The sequence below is a fragment of the Pimephales promelas genome, chromosome 8 (assembly GCF_988280905.1).
Source record: "Pimephales promelas chromosome 8, fPimPro1.hap1.1, whole genome shotgun sequence".
In the NCBI taxonomy this organism is placed as follows: Eukaryota; Metazoa; Chordata; class Actinopteri; order Cypriniformes; family Leuciscidae; genus Pimephales; species Pimephales promelas.
The window spans coordinates 6,434,759-6,458,907 of record NC_142776.1 but is presented as its reverse complement, the minus strand read 5'-3'; the positions used below and the strand labels follow the sequence as shown (position 1 = coordinate 6,458,907).

General features: G+C 36.4%; 1 protein-coding gene across 3 annotated transcripts; it reads right to left on the bottom strand.

Moving 5' to 3' along the window:
- Positions 1–59: 59 nt before the first annotated feature.
- tspeara (thrombospondin-type laminin G domain and EAR repeats a) lies at positions 60–19,524 on the bottom strand. Of its 3 annotated transcripts, XM_039663795.2 has the most exons (13): positions 18,843–18,883; positions 16,907–16,988; positions 14,756–14,976; positions 13,238–13,464; positions 12,828–12,918; positions 12,567–12,723; positions 10,787–10,918; positions 9,925–10,157; positions 7,222–7,411; positions 5,429–5,661; positions 2,278–2,456; positions 2,088–2,189; positions 60–763 (listed from the first exon to the last, which is right to left on the bottom strand). In XM_039663795.2, exons 2-13 carry the CDS (start codon positions 16,908–16,910, stop codon positions 610–612), a joined length of 1,923 nt encoding a protein of 640 aa, XP_039519729.2. In that variant the 5' UTR covers positions 16,911–16,988; positions 18,843–18,883; the 3' UTR covers positions 60–609. The 3 variants fall into 3 exon arrangements, with proteins under 3 accessions (XP_039519729.2, XP_039519728.2, XP_088989937.1); XM_039663794.2 differs by lacking the exon at positions 16,907–16,988 and having other exon boundaries at positions 18,843–19,524; XM_089133811.1 differs by lacking the exon at positions 18,843–18,883 and having other exon boundaries at positions 16,757–16,942.
- Positions 19,525–24,149: the final 4,625 nt, after the last annotated feature.

Below are 24,149 nucleotides of genomic sequence, written 5' to 3'. Positions count from 1 at the left end.
CAGTTATCTATAGACTTGGTTGTTAAATAAAAAGCCCAATGTATACACATATTTATAACTTAAAAACATGAGCATACAGTTTATTGAAAAAAGAAAAATCAATTAATTGTAGTGCAAAGAACAAGAGGTAAAATCCAAATATTATACATATAAATAACATTATTTATTACACTATTTTACATTATTGATATGATCTTTAAAACATGACACTTTCCACAAATGAGCTATTCATGGAAAGTACTGTGTATTGTAAATAGAAGTTACACAGTCTAAATGTTCTGCTCCCTCATTACACTTTGATTTGAGGGATGTTCAATGTGCACAAATGTTCATTTCTTGAAATAGAATAGTCTTTGCTGAACCAAAATATAATTTTAAACTGCATGATTTTAGAACACAAATGAGATTCACCACTGAGTTTTTTTCTCGCATCTTGACAGTTTTTTTATGTAGATGAGGTAGCCTAGTTTTCAGGAAGTATCAAACTCCAGATTCCACCTCCTGCCAGATGATTGACTTTTCTGACATTAAAAAGTTTCCCATGAAAGTGTCATAGAAAAATATTAAATCCTATCAAAATATGAAAAAGCTGAACAACCATTTGTGCCCTCAGTGAATCCTCAGCTTGAAGACTTTGGAAAGAGGTGTTTTGGCACTGGAGTACATCAGGTATGAACCCTCTGCTGACGTAAAGAACTCCCAGTCACTGCATCCTATAGTAGGTAACCGATGGACAGGGACAAAACCCTCATATCCCTGCCATCTGTCAGAGATAAAAACAATAAAAGTCAAAAATCTTCATATATTGCGATAGTCTTTATACACTGTTAAAAATAACTGTTTTGTTTTGTTCCCCAAAAGAACTTTCAGAAAACAGTCAAAATGAACAACTCCGAGTCATTTGGTTAATTCAACGAACGAACGAACAAACTGACTTGGAAAAAGATTCGTTCATTTTGATGAATGAGTTTGAACAGGAGAGTCATGAACGCGCATCGCAGAACAGAGTAAGGCGATCATTTGAGCTTATAAAACAAACAGTTTTTTTTTTTTTAAATGAGCGATCGTTTCGCATGATAAGGAATCTTTAAAGAATCGTTTAAAGCCCTTTGAACAGTTTGCAGTTTGTACTGAAAGTGTCTTTTGGACCTTGAACCTTGATTTGGTTACTAATAAACTGCATTATATGGAGAAAAATCCTGGAATGTTTTCATCAAAAACCTTAAATTCTTTTCGACTGAAGAAAGAATGACATGGACATCTTGGATGACATGGGGGTGAGTAAATTATCAGCAAAGGTTTTTTGAAAAGTGAACTACTCCTTTAAGATTTTTTTTTTTTTTTGCCTTTAATTCATAAAGAAGGTATAAAGAACCTTTTGTGGAATGGATGTTTAATGGATAGTTTACCCAGAAATGAAAACATCATCAATAACTCACCCCCCCATGTCGTTCCAAACCCGTAAGACTTTCCGTAAGATCTTCGGAACACAAATTAAGTTATTTTTAATGAAATCTGAGAGATTTCTGTCCCTCCATTGACAGCTACGCAACTACCATATTGACGCTTCAAACAGTTAATAAATAGATCAAGAAGATTAATACATTTTCTGAGGAGACACGATCACTTTATATAATAAACAGATTGAATTTAGGACTTTTATTCACATTTACGCTCTCTTTATTAAATTTTTGAAGCATCAAATTGGTACAGTAGTTGCGTAGCTGTCAACGAAGGGACAGAAATCTCTTAGATTTCATCAAAAAAACCTTAATTTGTGTTCCGAAGATGAACGAAAGTCTTATGGGTTTGGAACGATCTAAGGGTGAGAAAATGATGATAGAATTTTCATTTGTGGGTTAACTTTCCCTTTAAAGGTTCCATGAAACCATACATGTCAATAAAGAACCTTTTATTTTTAAGATTAATCCTTAATCACTTAATCCTAAGGGAAATTTGAAGGCTTACTTGGGATATTTAACATGGTACTAGTATCTCTAAACAGCAGCACAACCACCCACATGGCGAAGTACTGCAGCATGCATAAATTGATCTTATGATATGTGTATGATGTTTGAAATAATTACCTGTATATAACACTGTTCAAAGAGTAAGACGATCCATCATAAGAGTTTGCTACAACTAAAAAATGCTCATCTCCAAGCGAAAAGAATTCCCAGTCCACCGCACTGCCATACAAGAGGAAATAAAGTCAAAAGATGTGAATTATGATTGACTCTCAACCCCCCTCAAAATCTTTTATAGTTCAGGCTTTACCTGTATGTTACAATGTCTTGGAACTTGAGGAACATCTTGGTTGTTATATCAAGTTCATATATAGTTGAGTTGATGGTATAGAGGCTTGGTCCTCTCTCACACAGCATGTGTCCATTAGCAACAGCGAGGAAGACTCTGTTTCCAATCTGAAACATTTCCCAGTCTGTAGCCCCAAATGTCTAGAGAAATTAAAGATATACAGTATGTTGATTGGCCTTGGTAGTAATAATAATAAGGGTAACACTTTATTGAGGTCCCACCAGGGTACGTACTGTACATGTTTTGCCATTGTGTTTTTCGGTTATCAATCTGTTCACACGGATCCACGAAAATGGTTAAAAGCACTGTATTATGCTGCCAGGCCAGTGGTTGGCGATGTCACTTTGCAAAGAAAAACTACGCGCCTATAGATTGAACACATAATACGCATGCACATGATTTCACCATTTTCAAAAATGTGTGCTTTTGTAGTTTACACAAAGACAATAACAGTATCGTTTTCAAAAACATGCACTTTGAAACCCGTTTTCAAAAGTTTTTGTTTTCAGGCCCCCAAAACGCTGTATAGTGCAGCAGATTAATGGCATATTTCAAGAGAATCGTTCAAATTGGTGTGAAATTTGGCACAGATACTCTCCAAGTGTCATTTTTTGAGAAAAAAATGCGTTGGCCACCCAAAAATTCAACATGGCTGCCATTTTTTCAAGATGGCCGCTATTTCTGTCAAATGCTCGTTATGTCAATCGTTCAAACAGTGATGTAGGCATAACATTTGGTGAAAATACTCTCTTCAGAATGTTTTTTCTCTTCAGTGCTTGTCCCTCAAATTCAAGATGGCAACCATTTTTCAAGATGGCCACCATTTTTCTTGAATCCTTACATATTTTTTTCAGATGGTGATGCTTTTATGAAATTTGGTACAAATATTCCTCAAGGAACATTATCATGGAAAAAAGGTGTGTGCCTCTCAAAAATTCAAGATGGCGACCATTTTCAAGATGGGCATAGAATGTACATTTCGAGAAGAAATTATGAGCGGGTGCTTACAGTGGCAAAACTCGCCACTCGGTTGCTATGGTATTCTGGGTGGTTGCTATGGTGTTACTAGGTGGTTAGTAGTTGTCACAGATAGTCACTATTGGAGTTTTTAGCATTTTCTTGGCATTATTTAGCACTTACCTAATCGCTATTAGCATGTAGCTATTCACAGCTAGCATATGTAGCATGTTGGAACTCCTGTTTGCTAACATGAGTCAAAAGAGCCAACCCCCATCTCTATACGATGTTCTGATGCAGAGATATAGGTCTAGCAAATGGTAGCTAGCATGATATCAGACACTTTGTCCATATTTTTTACAGTCTACACTCTTACCCCATAGTGAGGTATGTTCTCACAGAGCCTGTCAGGCTCTTTAAATGTGGTAAATCACAGGTTTCTGAGAAATTCTCTATGAATCGTCAAAGTTTGTCGCAATGTTAAGTCTATGGGATTTTTCAGCCTCTTTTTAGCCCCGGGGGTGAACACCGTACGCCCGATTGCTTATAAAAGTCATAACACACCATTCCCAAAAAATCTGCACAATTTGATGCCTCATTCATGGGTCTTTTTTAACACAGTCTCATCCCAAAAAGTCATATAACTGACGTCTTGGGGCGTATTTTGACCATACGTCAATATCCGCCTTTTTAGGGACCCCTTAAACGTCGGTAGATGGCGATCCCGGGCCGTCATACAACTGACGCTTTACCTTTAACGTCAGTTAGGTGACGGGTTAGGTTTAGGTATGGGGTAGAGTTAGGATCCCATGACCTCATCTACCGACGTTTAAGGGGGCCCTAAAAAGGCGAATATTGACGTATGGTCAAAAGACGTCCCAAAACGTCAGTTATATGACGTCTTGGGATGAGACCGGGTTGTCTTTTTAGCTCTCAATCTGTATCTAAAACAAACTTTTGATTTAAACAATGTATTAGTGAATTTTGAATGATAACTTCACGAGATCCATATCACATTTATGACTTTGATTTTGTTATGGTAAGATCTCAAGAATTTAATTATAGTGTAACATCATCTAAACGCTTGATATTAACAAAAAACTCTTCTTGTTCTTTATTCCCCTGTAAAACACATCTGCACACAGGGAAATTCCCATCTCAAACGGCTGACAACATCACAAGCGGTGAGTCTGCCTCGTTAAGTCTGTTGACATGTACAATGGATCAGTGATTTAGAGCGAACAGTGATTGAAAATGTTTAACACTTTTTATAGTTTCGTATGAAAGCAGCCATTACTTTTTCATCTGACTTCCGATTGCAAATTTTTGGTCTTATTTTATTTTATTTTTTTTGTAAAGGGTGTTTTCCGAGATGCTATTTTTCATAGAAAGAAAGTGGATGCTGATTTATACAGTATTATCAAGCTCCAATTGGACTACTTTTATTCATTTTTAAGCCATTCACATCCGTTGTATGGAAAAACAGTGGCTCCAACATTGTGTCTAAGCTCTTCTGTTGGGTTTCATGGAAGAAAGAAAATAATATGGGACTATTATATATAATAATGACCCGAGACTGCGTAAATTACAAAATTGTTGGGTCAGCTGTTCCTTTAAGTGATATTTTTCAGAAATCACCTCACCAATCCCAATACCCAAACAGACTTTGTATATCTCATGTTTGCAAGACGCACATATGTCTTTTTCCTAATCATTTAGTAAAATAAAGTGCAGTGATGAATGAAAGTTGGTGACAACAAGATTTCAAGCAGTAAATCTCTTCGAGGTCTTTTACGGCGGTTAAAGCTTTAGTTCCCCCTATACTTAAACAACCCCAGCGATACCACAGATGCCCCGAGGACATTCAGCGAGAACAGGTGTCAGGTAAATGTAAAATAACATGCTGCAGCTGGGAAACACCTACATGATTCCTTCATTCAACTTTTTTTTTCATTTGTGTCATGATTTTACACTTCATTTACCCATCCTATTTTTCTTAATGTGTAACTCAGGATACAACTACCTCATTCACATCAGTGTTTACACTCAAGTTTCAAAATGATCCAATTGATTTGATCCAAGCCATCAGCGAGTATCAGGGCCTTACGTCCATCACAGACATTTTGAAATGATGCTATATGCTTCCTAAACTCACCCTTATAGTCTGAAAGAGCTGAAAGGCTCCACCAAGCCAGATATAGATTGATGAATCTGTTTGGGTGGAGATGCCATCAAATGCATTGGCCACTGCTAAGAAGTGGTAGGGCCCTACGGTGAAAAACTCCCAGTCATATGCTCCTGATGTCGAGATGGTCTGGTTCACCTCAAACGTCTTGGTGCCTGGGTTCCACTTATAAACGACACTGTTAATGTTGTGATTCCCGTTATCTAATAGGGATGACAGGTACATAATATAGGGGGTTAAGATAAAAGATAAAACTATAGAGTGCCGAAGTGATGACGTCACTTTGTAGGACAACTCGGAAGCTAGCGGCGCATGGGTTCCCTCGGTCGAAAAGCAATGCATTTTCCCCATAGACTTTTGGAAAATCGCAAAAAATAAGATCTGTGTTTAGCAAAGAGGTGTGACCCTTACACGTTTTGTCTATCAAGATAATCTTTACAAGTTAATCCAAAATGTGTACATTTTGTAGCCTATATAAAGATTTTAAAAAACCCAATCAGACACAATAAAGTTTAAAAAACCACAAGGTTATAACTGTATGTTCTGTGTCATAGATCAAAACGTGAAAATATTTAGAGGCTTTGTTCACCACAGACCTTATTTCAGGCAATTTAGCAAAAACCCATTCAAAAATCCCATAGGCTTTAGAGCGAGGGAACCGGCAGTGCTAAAATGCTAACTCACTTCCGCGTTTTAGCCTACAGAGTGACGACATAACTTCGGCACTCTATTACAGCAGTAACTGTAAAAAAAATGAAATGCTGAAACCATTTACTGATCTGAATGGCATGATGGTGGGCATTCATTTTCATTTGTGGGTTAATTTTTCTGGTGAATTTAGCAGTATTTTCAGACAAAAGTTTGGATTAACTATGTTTTTGAAAGCAGTTTCTTGTCTGCATTTATTTGATTAAAAAACAGTAATATTGTGAAACATTATTACAATTTAAAATAACGGTTTTCTATTTGGATATACAGTATTTTATAATGTACTTTATTCCAGTCAATGTAACGCTGAAATTTAAGCATCATTACTTCAGTGTCACATTATCCTTCAGAAATCATTCTAACATGCTGATTTGCTGCTCAAGAAACTTCTCTTATTATTGTTGAAAACAGTTGTGTGCGGCATATTTTTTGTGGAAACTGTGATACACTGTAATTCAAAACTTTGATGTAAGTATGATTACAAAAAAGAAATACTTTTATTCAGTAAGGATGCAAAAATCGATTGAAAATAGATTTACATGCATGTTATACAGTATCTAATGTTGTTGCTATTTATTTAATTGTATTACACAAATCTTCCTTATTATGGTACGGTCCTGTTTTATATAAAAATCTGAATTTTCTTTCTTTTTTTTTTTTTTTAATTATTTATTATTATTTTTTTGGCCGGGGTTGATGTTTTGTTATATTTGTATTATATGAAAATTCAATAAAATAAATTTTAAAAAAAAGAAAATAGATTTACAATGTTTAAAAAAGATCAAATAAATGAAAAAAAAATGTATCACGGTTTTCACATTATATTAATTTTGATAATGAGCACCAATAATTTGCATCAAATATTAGAATGATTTCTGAAGGATCACATCATTAATCATTAATAATAATCATTAAATAATATTACAGTATTTTGGGTCATATAAAAGCCTTGGTCAGTATGAGAGACTCCAAACTTTTGACCGGTGATGTATGTACAAGTCTATTGATGATAATAATCTCTTGATTCAGCCCCACCACACCATTATAAGACCAACCTGTTCGGTGATTGGCCACAGCCAAAAAAGCTTCATTATTAATATGAAAGGCTTCCCAGTCACGAGCGCTGTGCGTCTCCAGGGTCTGATATCTCAAAAACTTCAGCCTCTTATTACTCCATCTATAGATCACAGACAGCTCTTGCTTTCCGTCCGCTGGGCCCATGGAGTTCGACACCGCCAAGAACATCTGGCACACATACAACACACACAGTGATAAATGAGCTTGAAATAGACAAACAGAGATAAAGTTACACTGATCAGCCAGTCTGTCATTTGGCTATCACGATTCCAGCTCGCTAAATTTAGAACAGTGTGAAGATCAGGTGGTAGATATATACTGTATCATATAGCTTATGAGTCATAATTTCACTCAGGCGAAGAGTTTAGTGATTTAACTGATACAAATACAGGCTCCATGATTTACAGCAATGATAATGATAGTTGTAAGGAGCAGCAGGTTTCAACAAAGAACTTTTATGACTTCCTATTCTTTATAATTCAAGATCTGTGTGATATAATGAAGACTAAACAACTACACTGCAGACAGACAGATGTGCATAAATGATTCACTCAGGGAAGGGAAAGATCATCAGACAAAATTAATTTCTGTGATTGACTACACTAGTGATTTAAAGTTATTGCGTGTGTTTGGACTGATGTAAGGAACACCACATCAAAACACATCTGTCTCCTGAAGTGCAGTGTAAAGTCTGTTCTCTGTGGAGTGAGTGGAAAACATGCAAATCACACTTATCATACTGAACCCAGTCTACTGTATCTCTGAATGAAGCGTCTCACCTCTCACCTGCCCCCTTTAACATTTCACCTCAGGCTTTTTCTGCCAGTAATTCTTACCTAATGAAGTGTCAATCACTGCTCTCTACAGCTGCACTGTACAACCTTTGCCTGTTCATATGTACAGAAAAGGAATTGTAATGAAAATATGAATTGTCAATTTTGATTTCATGGTGACTTTCAGATGTGTAAGCTTAATATTCAAATGAATTCGATTAGATTTTAAAATCAAAGTGTCTATTTTTAAAATAGACTATTATAGTATGTTTTTTTAAATAAAAGTACTCTCCTTGACACAGTGATACAATTTCCTGTTTTGTTGTACTACGTGTTGGTTAAACGTTACTGTATTTTTGTTTGGTTGACCAAGGTTTTCCAAATATTCATATTAAATAATTTATCAGTGCACATCATTATTATTTTTTTTAATTCATGTGTACTCGAAATCTTTAATCAAAACTAAATATTTTCCAAATACTAACTCGTGTCACTAACTAATCAATTTGTGAAGGACAAAATCAAGTTCCGCTCAACATTTTTTCATTTGTATATACGTCACAATAGAGTGCCAAAGTGATGACGTCACTTTGTAGGCCAAAGGCGGAAGTGAGTTAGAATTTTAGCACTTCCAGTTCCCTCGCCCTAAAGTCTATGTTTTTTTTTTGTTTGTTTTTTTGTTTTTTTTGCTAAATCGCCTGAAATAATGTCTTGTGGTTAACAAAGCCTCAAAAGTAGGCTTTGTTAACCACAAGTAATGCAAGATTCATAAGCAGATTACTTTTTCAGATTACAAATTACATAAGCAGATTACTTTTTCAAGTAACTAGTAAAGTAAAGCATTACTTTCAAATTGCTAAGTTACCTTTTCAAATATGTTACGCAAGTTACTTTGTTTTCCCATTTAGTGACTGAAAGCTCACCTGTCTCCATATTGAGAGAAATCGTACGTACAGAGGCATAGTTCGCTGTGTGAACATGATGCTTATTGTTTTTCTAGACTTGAAGCAGGCATTTAATCATCTCACTTGCACAAAAACAGATTCAGTATTACTCAAAATGAATGCAGTAAAAAAATTGCTAACTCAGAATATAACACAAACAAGCAATAATGAAATGTGTTAAGTACAAATTATGTATTTTATCTCACTTTATTAACCGTCTTTGTTGCTGACCTTCGATGATCCGAATCAACCATACCAATAGAGTGCTGAAGTTATCACGTCACTCTGTAGGCCAAAACGAGGAAGTGAGTTAGCATTTTAGCACTCACGGTTCCCTTGCTCTAAAGTCTATGGGATTTTTGAATGGGTTTTTGCTAGGTGTATGGTGAACAAAGCCTCTATATATTTTCACGTTTTGACCTATTTTTTTTTTTACTTTATATAGGCTTCAAAATGTATACATTTTGAATTAACTTAGATAGACAAAACGTGTAAGGGTCACAACTCTTTGTTGAACACAGATCTTATTTTTTGCGATTTTCCAAAAGTCTATGGGGAAAATGCATAGCTTTTAGATCGAGGGAACCCATGCGCCGCTAACTTCCTACAAAGTGACGTCATCACTTCGGCACTCATCGTATTCTTCTGCGATCCAGAATGGCAGCACAGCTGAGAGGTTTGTCTGAGCTGCGCCCTCTACTGTACAGGCATGAATTTGTATTTACTTCAGTCTGAGGCTTGTTTATTTAACGTTTGGTGTGAAAGTGCCTTTTACGTTTACCAAAAAAAGAACTTTTATTTGTTATTAAAAATCAAACAAGCAAACCCAGCCCAAGTGAGGAAAAAAGTAATGTTACCTATCACTTTAACACAATTAGTTACATTTTAGGGAGTAAAGTAATATTGCAATGCATTCGTTTTAATGCATTTACTTTCCCCAACAATGATTATTATCTTTTCTCACCTTCCTCCCTATCGTGAATTGCTTCCATGCCTGGGCCTTGAAGGTGCTGATGTTCTGGTAGAGCTGGAAGTGGCCATGCGTCCAGCGGTAGATGGCAGAGCCTGGTTTGGTGGCCCGATGGGCCATAGCAGCAAACATCCCAACAGAGGGGATCTGGAAAAGCTCGATGTCCTGTGTCTCTGAGGTGGTGTAGAGGTCCTGGTGATCATCTACATAGTCTAGTCTGTCTTTATCTGTAAATTGAACAGTGATAAAAACAAAAAGAACCGTTCCAGGGTTTTGGTCATGGTGATCATGATGTACCATGGTATTACCTTTTGATGCCATCTCTAATGCAACAGTACTTTTTCATAAAGAAACTGATTGATTTATTGGTAATACTAGGTTCTGGAATTTATATAAATATTTTGGTAAACTGTGGCTGCTTGATTATTAAATACACAAACATATTAACTAATGCACAGCTCTATATATCCTGTATAATGTATATTATATTAACTTTATTCACATACATACAGCACAAATATACTATGTAGCAAATCTCCATTTTAGCTAAATGTAAACTATATTATCGGTCGGCTCTTATGTTAGTATGTCCAACTTCATTCAAATGCATACCGTATATCATGTAGGGTGATACTTTTAGCATATCTCAATGGCTTGTATCATCACAAAATGTAAACTATATTATCGCCCAGCTTTAATCTACCATAAGGCATTAAGATATTATAAACATTTACATTACAAGGTTGTTTAGTATTAACAGTGTTTATTGTGAACAGTGAGATATAAATAAATTTGACTTGACTTGTTAGGTCATAATCTTAAAGTTAAAATAAAAATCAGTCTTCAGTCTTCCTACCTTGCAGCATAGAGTGCCAGTATGCACCATCACATAGGAAGAGGCCCCTTTTAAGAGTGTCAAACCAGAGTTGTCCCTGCTCTGCCGCAGTGCATGCTGGTTTAGACCCCAGAGTCACACGGACCTCCGTCTCTGTACATTGACGTGAGAATGCAAAAGTTCAAGTGCACATATTGTACAAATATAGTGATATTTATTTTTGAATTACATTAAAGACGAAATCTGTGATAACAGGATTTGTACAATACATACGTTTTTGATGTGTTAATGAAATTGAATGACTTGTAATGGATCTACTTTGTCAAAAGAATATGGATATGAAACAATAAACAAAATCTCTGCTATGTCATCATCACGGATGTAAAGTGCAAAGCAATATGTCTCAGACTGTGAGGTTGTAAAAGTATTAACCAAGGTGTGTATTCTAGATCAAAGTTGCCATTAGCTAATGCTAATTTAAATCTTCAATACAAATTATATAAACACAGTGTTGTTTGTCATGCCCGAGATGTGTGCCAGCGTAAACCCCCTCACCACCAGCACACACTCAATCACTGACAGCTCTCACTGCGAGCGGCATAACCTCTGTTTTCCTTTTCAGAGCGAAACAAGTGTCAGATGTTTAGTTTGGGATGATAACTCAATCTGACCATGTCTTTAGCACCATAGATCTGTTCTTTTCCTCAAAATGTTGTACATGGCTCCAGTCATGATAAAATAATTGTTTTGTAATGGTTCATTGTACCTCTGTGTTAACATTGGCTATATTGATATGATGTTTAACCAGCCTATTTTCCATTAAGCATCTCAGTTTTAACTCTTATCATGCCCTTAATCATATATATGCATACCGTGCAACACATATACACTTTTTTAGGGCTGTCAAACGATTAATCACGATTAATCGCGATTAATCGCATCCAAAATAAAAGTTTGTGTTTACATAATATATGTGGGTGCACTATGTATAATTATTATATATATATAAATACACACACATGTTTGTATATATTTAAGAAATATTTTCATGTATATAGATTTATATATAATTTATACTATATATAAATATTTTATATATAAAAATTATTTTTTTCTTAAATATCCATGCATGTGTGTGTATTTATATATATACAAAATAATTATACACAGTGCACCCACATATATAATGTAAACAAAAACTTCTATTTTGGATGCGATTAATCGCGATTAATCGTTTGACAGCCCTACTTTTTTTATACAATATATTAGACGTTCTTTCCAATAACATTTAATAAAAACTAGGAACTGGGGATGTCAAGCTTCAAACAAGTAGTTAAAGGATTAGTTCACTTCAAAATGAAAATTATGTCATCATTTATTTACCCTAAAGTTGTTTCAAAACTGTATGAATTCTGCTGAACACAAAAGAAGATATTTTGAAGAATGTCAGTTGCCAGTTGATGGACCCCATTGACCTTCACAGTAGGAAAAAAAATACTATGGAAGACAATGGGGTCCATCAACTGTTTGGTTACCAACATTCTTCAAAATATCTTCTTTTGTGTTCAGCAGAAGAAATTCAAACCGGTTTGAAACAACTTGAGGGTAAATAAATGAACTATTCCTTTAAGATAAGTCACTCTTCAGTGATAGCGACCTTTACAATTGTTTAAAATGGTCAAATTTGCTCCTTTTGCAGTCATATGGATTTGGGATTTAAAAAAAATGAATTCCTTTTAAATCAACCTAAAAATATAAACCAACCAAATTTCAAACCAAAATTATAAACATTTAGTTTTACCATATGGAGGGAGCAGGACATCATTCATGTGGTATTTCACTGGCAAGTTTGACAGAATCGTAGGGACAGAAAGCTCAATCAGTGACGGTTTGGAGGAGGGGCAAACACGTGACGTCGCATCCGATCCAGGTAAAAGGACGAGCTGACGCAGTAAACCCTTAAGAAAGAAGACAGATCATCCTCTGGCCAACAGGTATGTTTTTTGTATGCTAATACACATTTTAAGCAATATAATTAGCAATATAATAATACAAAGCTCACAGAGAACAGGCCTTTCAACTTCCTTCGACTTCCAATGTGGAACCTGGAGCCATCGGTGCTGAGATCAGAGGGAAATGGCTGTTTGTGGACCCTGGAACCCATCAGTGGAAGGACATTACTCACAGGACTCAACTTTGAACTGCAAATTTATGTTTTGTTTCTGAATCTCTTCTATTAACCCCACCCCTAGAAATAACAAATGTCAGGCGCTTTAATGTTCTAAATGCCACCCAATTTGCAGCTAATTGCTCAAGAATTCCTTGCAATAATATGTGCACATTTTGCACAATAAATCGTATTTTAATCGTATAAATTGTCAATTTTGTTATTTTGAGGTCATCTAAATGCTTCAATCTTGTAGTGAATCCTTAAAAGGTAATATGGTCTTTCTACTGCCGTTACAGACTCACAGTTCTAGTGGGATGCCGCAGTCTAGGGTGAGGGTGGCATGGTGGCCACTGATAGCTAATACCATGCTGTGCCAGTGGTTGTCCGCCAGGCGTATTCTTTTAAAGCTGAGACGCTCCAGCCCCATTGAGCCCCGATAGATGAGATGGACTTTGTCTTTAGAGAAACGCAGGCCGAGCAGGAGTTGATCGACATCTTCCTTCACCACAGCAAGCAAGTACTCATTCTTCTGAAAGACAGAGTGAGTCCAGAGATAAAGTATGGACAGTCAGGTTTGTCATTCATTTGGGTCAATTTCATATCATAACCATTACTTACCCTCTTTCTGACCCTTGTAGGCCAAAACCAAGAAACAAGCATTTTAGCCAATTGGTTTTTTGAATGGGTTTTTTGGCTGAAATACGATCTGTGGTTGATACAATTTAAGATATTTTCACTTAAATTTCACTTGCTATAACTTGCTGAAAAGTGGCTAAGGGTACGTTTATACAACAATGATATACTAAAAAACCATGAAAAGTTTTTCCTTTTTGTTTTTCGTGTACAGACGACAAAGTTATCAAAATGAACCCATTTCACGCAGATCAGTATAAACGATTAAAAACGCTGTATTATGCTCCAGGCCAGTAGTTGGCGATGTCACTTTGTAAAGTAACACTATCCGCCTATAGACTATGCATAATATGCATGTGCATAATGTCACCGCTTTCACAAATTCACATTTTAGTAGTTTACACAGAGACAATAATGGTATTGTTTTCAAAAACTTGCACTTTGAACGCCATTTCACGTCTCCAATATGATGTCGTCATGTATATGAATGGTCAAAACACATAAAAAATGTTTCGGCTTAGTTGAAAACAGTGTCGTGTAAACGGCACATCAATGGGACTATAGAGGTTGTTGGGGACATTAAACATTATCACGGTGAACAGGAAAACTCACCTACTCGCTAGTCCACTTTTACTATTGTGTTTATAAGTGCTATATCTATAAAAATTAAAATAAAACTAACTCAAACTATCATATATGTTTTTTAAATAAAGGCTGAAAATAGTTGTCGGAAGCTTAATGGTGGTGACATTGAAGTCATGCAACCGTACGGTTAGCTTTTTACTTCTGGCTAATGTAATTAGACTTCAAAATTTGGCTTAATTTGTGAAGATTATCATGATGAACAAACTTGTAAGAATCATAACTTTTTCTGTCACAGAGCAATCATTTCTGCAATAATCCAAAAGCCAGTGGAAAAATCCTACTGGTTTTTTTGTAGAGGGAACCAGAGTGATGCTAACTTCGGGGTTGGCCACTGAAACAATCTATAATGTGTCAAAAAATTGATTCCTAGTGAAATAACCCCAATATAATACCACAGAGTTTAACCCTGCTCTAACTAAAAATGCTATTCTCAAAAAAGAAATTAGCAATTTCTGAGACTTTCTATAATAATTAAGCTTGACATGGACATCTCTGGACAGAAGCAGCTCTGGCATTAAAAGTCTATGTCAGGATAAGCTTACCTTCACTCTGGTTTGAGGCACTTTCAGAGTGGCCACTATGGAGAATTCTGCAGGGAAGTGAGCGCAGTTGATAAAGAGCTGAGAAGATGGAAAGGTGAGTTCTTGCGTAGGTTTGAAGAGCTGGACTCCACGAGCACCTCCCTCCTGCACCATACGGACCCCAGCCAGAGCCTCTCCGTTATGGGGCAGAACCCGAGACAGCAGGTCCACTGGATGGAGATCTGTAGCGGAAGAGGACAAAGATTAAAGACAGTTGAGGAAACAAGTAGAAACAAGTTTTGACTGATTATCATGGTCTAGTTAGCCCTTGCTGGTTAATGCTGTAACCCTCTGGGAACATTCAATAGGCAACATTGAGAACATAAAGATGACCATTATGCCCTTTTACAAAGTCTTAAAGCTACACCGTGCAACTCTTTTAGTTTATTCTTAGCTAAAAACACTTAGTTCTTTCAAAAATATGTGTGCTCATTAATGTATATTTACTTCATTCAAGTAATAAAGTATTCTCTTGAGTGTATAATATGCCATCGAAAATACATACGGGTAAGGGGTTCTAACAGATATCTATATAAAGGCTAGATCTCGTCCGCTCTGTTGGCCAATGGAGGTCGACGTCAGCACCTGGTGGCCATCTTGTCACAGGCAGCTCGCTCACTGGTAACATTGTTTTAATGGTGCATGTACTTTTTAAATCACCATAACTTGCTCAATTTTCTACCGATTTTCGAACGGTCTGTTTAGTTAAAAACGGCAGAGATGTAGTTATGATACTGCGTACTAGGGATGGAGAAATGAAGCTTCATGAAGCAATGAGGCTTTCCACTGACTGTTCCGGGAAAAGATTCAAAGCTTCGAGAGCGTCGAGAACAGCGCCATCTGGTGCTTATTTAAAATAAAGCAGCCAGAAGCTCTGGCATATGAAGCAACAACACACTACAGCGTTTCAATGTTACGTCTACAAATAAAAACCTTACATGTTTGTGTTTGATTTGTTCATTTAATAAATTCATTTTCCCATTAAAGTGTGGCAATAAAATATAATATAAGCATATATTACTCAATAAGATTTAATATAGGCCTACTCTCTCTCTCTCTCTCTCTCTCTGTACACACCCACACAATGAATATATAACATTGTCTGATAGGATCATCTGTTTTTAAATATATGACACTTGGCGATAGTGCTTAGTAACTGTAGGAACCAATTACCAACACCAAATTACCAAATCCACCAAAGTGCAAAGATTTTACAAAAACAAAAAGACAAAACAAAAAAGAATAGACTAAGTGAAAAATACATTTTGGTTATTTAATGAATTATATTTAGCTATTAACTTTCAAAGTACAGCACTCAAACACCCATCAACCAGACTGAGGCAACGTTGACTCGTTAAATGAGATCTGGAGTTCGAGCCTTCTGACACCCAAAGCGAAACTCGCACGTGATCGGACAGAAAATGAGGCTTCATTTGTCATAGATCACGTGACTCTGGGAAAACCAATACACACCCCGATACGGGGCTTCACTACAAATTGTGTCGCATATGTGATACGCGCATCGAAGCTTCAGTGTCATACGTAACATCACTACTGCGTACTTATGAATAATAAGTGTATAGATAATCATCCAAAATTATAGCCACATTAATAACGTTTGTAAGAAACCAAACCGTTTGTAAATCCGTCAAGATTTCAACGAGATAAGAGTATTTCTTACATCAGATACCACAGAGCCCGCCAGAAAGCTTGTCTGTGACAAGATGGCCGCCGGTGATGACGATAAATACTCCACCGTGAGACATCTAGCCTTACATCTGCGTTCGACAGCCACAAAAAACAGTCAACTCTCCGCCTAATACAGACCTAACGCATAAACGGTATGGGAAGTGCGCTAGTCAGACGGGATTTAAACTTTGTTGGCTGAAGCCCTAGGTGAAGAGAAAAAGCGTACCATGCAAAATGTTCTCTCACCATTCCTGATTTCTAACATCCACTCACCGTGTTCGTCCTGGTCAGCGACTGTCAGAGCGTAAATAAAAGCTAAGTTCTCTGTATGTCGTCTCCCGGGGCATTCATATGCAAATTAAGCAAGCTGATTTTGTCCATTAGATCAAAAAATCTGGAAAAAAAATCCATACATTTACCCACCCATTTACCCCCCAGTCCATGGGCTGAAAGTGGCAATAATGATGGGTTGAAACACCAGGTGTCTCCCTCGTCTACTTGTGACCTGATTGACCAAAACGCATCTTAATACCAGGTGTAAACAGGATCTTTGTGACTTTAAAACAAATAATATTTCGCTTAATACATTGCTATTTAATACAATGAAATCCATATGTGGCTTGCATGAGAATCTGAATAATTGGGAGGCCTATGCATTTTTGCATAGTGGATGGCAATAGCTCTTGATAGTATGCAAATTGCCTTCCATGCAAAATATACAGAGGTAAGAGTGGCAGACATAATATTATACCAGCCCTCCCTGGTTCACACAGAACTCTGAACTTTGATTTACTGTCATTCATACATGGTTTCAAAACTTTTAAATATGGCTCAAGCAATGTTTTTATTAGCAGCCCAAGTCTATGACTTCATATGCCCTTTGCTTTCCTCAATAGTATACATAGTCTTAATCTGAATATGCAAAGTAACATGAGCAAATGCATTTCATGACAGTATACATGAACTTGCAACTGATCCTCTTGGATACTGCATGCTTCTTACTCAATTTTCAAACTGCAAGTTTAGGAGGGCAGCCGATGCACAAAAATGATACGCTTCAAATGAGGATACACACTGATGACAAAGAGATGTTATAGATGTTCAGAGACAGAACTGCAATTCCCTAAACATTCCCAGCATTCTTCGGTTCATCCACATTATTGTGGTATTTACAGCTTCTATTGTAATAACAGACCTTTAGCTGAGCTCATTGCCCTAGTTATGGACCATTTAGATGACATACAAAAGCAATATTTTAAAATACCACTTAAGGAATTAACTTTAGTAATCTTCTTGTAAAATCTTTTTTATGTTAGTATTTTTCATTTTCTCATTTCTTTTGAGTTGGTATCTAATGTAATTGCCTCCGTGGTATGAAAATTGGGGAATTTAAGCCCGAGGGATGTCGCCGGGATTGGGAAGAGTTTCAATTTTTCCATTGTAAGACCAAGCTGGCAACAGTGTGTGGCAACATCCCCAGCCCAGTGAATGCATTTGTTACATCTTCACATTTGTTTCTTCTATGTGGTGGTCAGCATGACACATGACCATTGTTTTTTCAGTGTTCAGCAGTCTCATTTTTAAGTTTGTCAGTGAAAACATGCTTGAGATGCAAAATGAGACATTGCAATCTCACGTACATTTATTTTACGTTTTGGCGAATTGGTAACTAATTTGCACTCGCAGTTGTACATTGTTGAATGATCTGCTTTCATCCCAGTGGCAGTTATTTTTATGGGCAAGGTTCAAGGTTCGTTTCTTTATTGTCATTGTTATAAATAACAACGAAATAACATCAAAGAGTCCTACAGTATAAGTTCAGTAAAAAGTATACAAAAGTGCAATCCATTTGTTGACATGTGCATACCCCAGTTCCCAAGGTTATGGAGGACCTTTATTCTTACTTTTGTCTAAAAATCTTTTTTTTTCTTTCATTTTCCTGTGAGTTTGGGTTGGACTTGATGTGTGAGTTAAAATCAATCATTCCCATCATTGTTTTCACCACAAATGCTAGAATTACATGAATGGCATAGACACTTAAAAAATGGTAATAAGGACAGAATAGTTGATGCACACATACACACACACACACACACACACACACATATAATACAAAAATGCCTATAGTAATACACAATTATCATTCAGAATCAGGATGTAAAGTCTCATTCGAGACCGTTAAAATCCAGACCTGATCTAATCTGAAGAATTTTATTGCAAATGAAATCACTTTTATCTTGATGCCTCCTGATAAACAGCTTGTAGCACAAGGACTCAATGAGTATTCTTAAAGACTAGTTCATGATAAATACACATTATTCAACTAGTGCGTTGAAAAAATGTACAGCATGAATCTCACCTGTACAGGGTTTCCATGGCACGACGGTCACACTTTCTGTCAGTGGTAGAAGCAGCAGACACCACTGCAGTGCAAGTAGCCATAATGAAGTCACCAAGTTGTGCTGTCCTTCCATTAGATAGTTGATTTGCTGAAAAAAAAACTTTAGATTGGCCAAAAAAAAAAAAAAGTCCAAATAATAACTTCTGGATGGTCCAAAGTTATCCACTGGTCAAGATGCCTTTAGGTCCTGTATTCTTTGTCCCCTGAACTGTCCAGAATGGAGTCTGTCCATCATTGTATAGCTAATTTTGATTAAAGAATCAGCTCACCAATGAACATGAGCTACTAAATAAGCTAATAAAGTTGTTTTTAAAAAATTCACAATGTACGAAGAGCAAACACTGGGTACAACTTCCCGATACACACTAAATGAAAATAAATGTTCTTTCCAAGAAAGTCCTTCATCCACTTAAATGCTAATCATTAACAAGCAGTTTAAAAGAGTCAGAGCCTAAATGTTTCTGAAAGTTGTCATCAAAGTCCTGAAAATCCACAAGCTTGTGCCTTTCCCCTCTTGTTCCCTGTTGCTCAGGTGCGTAGAGGCGATCAGAAAACAGCTACAGTAATTTACCTGTCACCTGCAGGGTCAGATGAGCATGTTAACAGATCAGAATTACAACTGAGAGCTCAGGGGCCAAAAGTGGTGTATTTAGAGAGACATTCAAATGAAACCAACATGAGAGGAGGGGCTCAGAAGGAGGTACAGAGGCTGAGAAAAAGGCAGACAGAAAGAGAGAGAGATTTCCTGCGGTCCTAATCTCAGCATTTCATTGCTTCATACCCCCCCCCCCCCCCCTCTCTCTCTCTCTCTCTCTCTCTCTCTCTCTCTCTGTTTTATTTTCTTCCTCTGGGTGGAGTCACTCTTGGTGTCCTGATTAGGTTCAGTCTCACTTTGGTAATTTTGTTGTTTTTTGCTGTCCTTTACTGATCTGTAGTCAAAATTCTCCTTACCAACATGTATGTGTACGTTGAAACAAGCATTTTAAAAAAGATAAATGATTTGAAATACAAAGTTAAAAGTCTTAAAATCCCCCATCAATCATTTTATCACTTAAAGGGATACTCCACTTTTTTTGGAAATAGGCTCATTTTACCACTCCCCCAGAGGTAAACAGTTGAGTTTTACCGTTTTCGAATCCAATTTTCTGATTTAGAAGAATATCAGTATACGGACAGTTTCTGGTCTCATTGACTTCCATGGTATATTTTTTTCCTACTATGGAAGTCAATGAGACCAGAAACTGTCTGGTTACTGATATTCTTCTAAATATCAGAAAATCGGCTGAATTGTTTCGAAAATGGTAAAACTCAACTGTTTAACTATGGGGGAGTTGTAAAATGAGCCTATTTCCAAAAAGGAAAGTATCCCTTTAAAACTCATCTTTGGTCACCAAAATGATGTTTAAACGTTTTTTTTTTTTTTTTCATTGATTTTTTCATGCTTTAAAACAGCTGAATGTAACTCTAAACCCTTGCTTCATTTAGTATACTAAATATTGCTTCATGATTCTATGAATATGCAAATTAGCCCCGCCCCCACTCACTCACTCAGCTCTGAGATCCACTTGTAGACGATCACACGTTGATCTGATTGGTTACAAGGTAGTTTGTGATGTCCGAAACACTAGCGATTTTAAACCATGTTTTTGAGACTGTCTGGTTCAATGGTGTTGAATGACTTTGCACATTACGGGTTTTACGGGTAAGACCACCCTAATGTCGTTCCAAACCTGTAAGAGACCCGTAAACAAAAAAAAGCAAAAACACACCTGATGCACATGCTTTAATTATCATTTTCCAGAAGAGTAAGGTTTTATTCTACCTTAATTATGCACCAGAGAAACGTGGGCGCCGTCATCTTTAGAATATTGTCTTTGAACTTCCGGTTCTGTATATTTCTATGGCATCACTGTCGAGGTAGCTGGTGAAGTGGATTTACTTATTGTAGAGTTAACAAAAGTTATCATGCGCATTGTAATGTTTATCATAAACATTGTAAAGCAGATGTCTTAACAAATGTCGAATGGGATTTTTTTTTTATGAGCAGTTCAATCATACCTATGCAAGATCACTGTGGAAATACAGACCGGAAGTCAAAAGACAACGAGCGCAACGCTGAAAAGGGGCGTGGCTACATAAGGTCTATACTTCGAACATTTTAATTTTGAGTTTCCCTCTCATGATATTGTGATGGCATTCCACACATATGCATTCAACACATAAAGACGTTTCTGACATGACTTGAACCTACCATTAGACCATACAGCAGCAACAGAAACAGAAAATCAAAACGTTAAATAGCCTAGTTGCATTTTCTAATGAGAATTTGATTTTCTCATCCACTGTGAAGCAAGTCCAGATATTCCAGACCTCTGCTCAACAAGCTGTTACACACACCAGTGTTGTTTTCCCAGACATTTTTGTTTTGGATGATTGTCTTTTTCTCTCGGTTTCTCCCTCTTCTGGTACTTTTTGGGATGTACACACCACTAATGGCTAAATGGTGTGACTAATTAGTGAGTCAGATATTAGGTTACAGTCAACTGCAAGAGTTTCTTTAGCACACACATTCTACAAACCTACACACATGACTACATTCATCTTTTAGCAGTATAGATGGTATAGGATAAGATGTGCAGTAAATGCTAATAAAAATGCCTGTTTGCGGTCGGTTTTACCTGTAAATATGAGCGACTGTGGCAATGCTTGCCTTCGCAATCTATAACAAAGCACAACAGACCACTCAAGACAAACCGTACATGATCACGCACTAGAATAGCAGGTTTGCTAATAGTTGTTTTGTTTGGTTTGCTAATAGTTTGTGAGCTAATCAAAGCAACATCTGAGGCTAAAGACCAGCATGCAGTTCAACTGACCCCAATTCACCTTTGTCGCTTGAAGTCTTTTTCACATCAAAGTCAGCAGAAAAGAAGGAACATTAGAGAGGAGGAACACAGCAATTGAAATTCTTTTGTAAGTAGAACAACGGCCTTTGACAAACAGTTCATGTAATATGTAACGTCAGTGTAGGCCGATATTAAAGAGTTGTGCAACTAGTTCATGAACTCCTGAGAGAATCCTGCTTTCCTAACCTGCATAGGAGATAATGAAATTTTAATCCCATTAGGAAAGCGATCTATAACACCCCCTCTAATAACTCCAACCCCAATATTTGACAAAAAGTTTTAAAAGTAAAACGTTTTACTTTACATTTTTTATGACCAAATTGTCACACCCAATAATTGAATTAAAAATATAGGCTCTGTAATTCATGTAATTCATAAATGAATGTGAAGAGACAAGAGGTTCTGGGAATGTTAGTTTTTGGTTCCCAGAACGTTCCCTATTGGTTCACCAGGAAAGTTTTCTTAACGTAAATAGAACGTTCCCTTAAGGTTAGGGGAACATTCTGGGAAAAATAACCTAGAGGGAACGTTCCCAGAACGTTCTTCTTAGGTTATAAAATTAAACCTAAAAATAACCTACAGGGAACGTTCCCAGAATGTTCTTATTTGGTTCCCAAAAAAATAACCAAATAGGAACCACACGGGAACGTTAGGGGAACGTTAGATAATAACAGGATAATAGGCAAAAGAATAACGGGCATTTACACACCATTTTCAACTAAAAATGGAAAACTTTTTATGTATTTTGACTGTTCGTTTACACAACAACAGCATTTTGGGGCATGAAAATGCAAGCTTCTGAAAACTTTCATCTCCGTGTAAACTACAAAAACATGAATTTGTGACATCATGCGCATTATGTGTTCATAGTCAATAGGCGAAATAGTTTTTCTATACAAAGGAACATCGCCAACTACTGGCCTGGAAGCATAATACAGCGCTTTTGTAGTGTACATTGCCGCGAAAGACAAATGAAAAACGTTTCCATTTTTAGTACATAGTTGTTGTGCTTTGAATGGGTGCATATTTTAAAATAAAAATATTTGCAAAGACTTCAAACTGATTTACAAAAAAATTCAGTATTTCTTTCTCTTTTCCCCCTAAATCCATTCAAATCTTTTAATTTTATTTAATTCCTTTTAATAGAAAGAAAATTACCATGTGGGTATTTTATACCAAAAATGTTTAAGACATATTAACAGCCCTGGAAAGAATTAGTAGGTGAGTTCCTTTGAAGTGTAGGCTACATAAAACTTCACAAAACATATTGTGAACCATACACAGAATCAAATGACCAAAGCTCTGTTGGTTAATGCCGGTCAAGCATGACGTCAGTCTCAGGTTTGGGTGAACAACAAACTAGACCAGTGAACCTGTTTCAGATCAAATAGTTCAGGTTTGGTGTAACACATGATGGAGAGAGACAGGAGTGATAGAGAGAGGTGTGTGTCATGTTCTTCTTTGAAAGATGTTGTGGTCTTCCGTTTGACCCCGGGGCTGAGCTGTGCTTTGAATCAGCACTGTGTGTGAAGTATCAGACATGTTTAGACAGGGAAACTCATCAACTGCAGGGTTTCTGCTCCTATTGAGGAGATTGCAGAAGAGATGGACACAGTCTTGCTCTTTGAATTTGATAGATGTTGAACAAGTTTGATTATAAGTCTATTGGGGGGTTGCTGCAAAATAATAATAAGTGCAAATAGAAATGCAAGGAACATTTCTTATTATCAATGTTGAATACAGATTTTTCCTGATTGTATTTTTTCGTGGAAGCCATTCACCACTCAAAAGTTTGGGATAATTAAGATAAAATAGAACTTATTACATATTTGTCAAAAAGTAACAGTATATACATTTATAATGTTACAAAAGGTTTCTATTTTAAATAAATGCTGTTCTATTGAACTTTATTCATCAAAACTATTAATATTCAAATAGAACACAAGTTATTTAAAATTTAAATAACATTTCACAATATTGTTTTGACTTTATTTGGCATAATTCGTATAATGTGCCAATGGTATAATGGTATACACTCTAAAAACTGCTGGGTTGTTTTAACCCAATTTTGGGTAAAATATGGACAAACCCAGCCATTGGGTTAAAAATGTAACCCAAAACAAAATTAAAAATGTAACCCAATGGCTGGGTTTGTCCATATTTTACCCAAAATATTGGGTTAAAACAACCCAGCATTTTTTTAGAGTGTATATATATATATATATATATACACATTATGCTTGGTATTATTGTTCATTAAGAGAAAAAGACTGTGTGAGTCCATCAGTGGGAGGTGATCAGAGGCTGTTTTGTCAGCAATGACAGCAGTCATCATATTTGACATTCAATTACAGTAATG

Bases quoted from the DNA above. Each gene is read 5' to 3' on its own strand.
- tspeara (XM_039663794.2), bottom strand. From the start codon at position 18,957: ATGGAAGGACAGCACAACTTGGTGACTTCATTATGGCTACTTGCACTG. The intron at 10,919-12,566 runs GTAAAACTAAAT...GTCAATGTACAG, and splicing joins TGTCCTGCTCCCTCCATATG to AGACGGAGGTCCGTGTGACT. The intron at 7,412-9,924 runs GTGAGAAAAGAT...TATGTGTGCCAG, and splicing joins AATTCACGATAGGGAGGAAG to ATGTTCTTGGCGGTGTCGAA.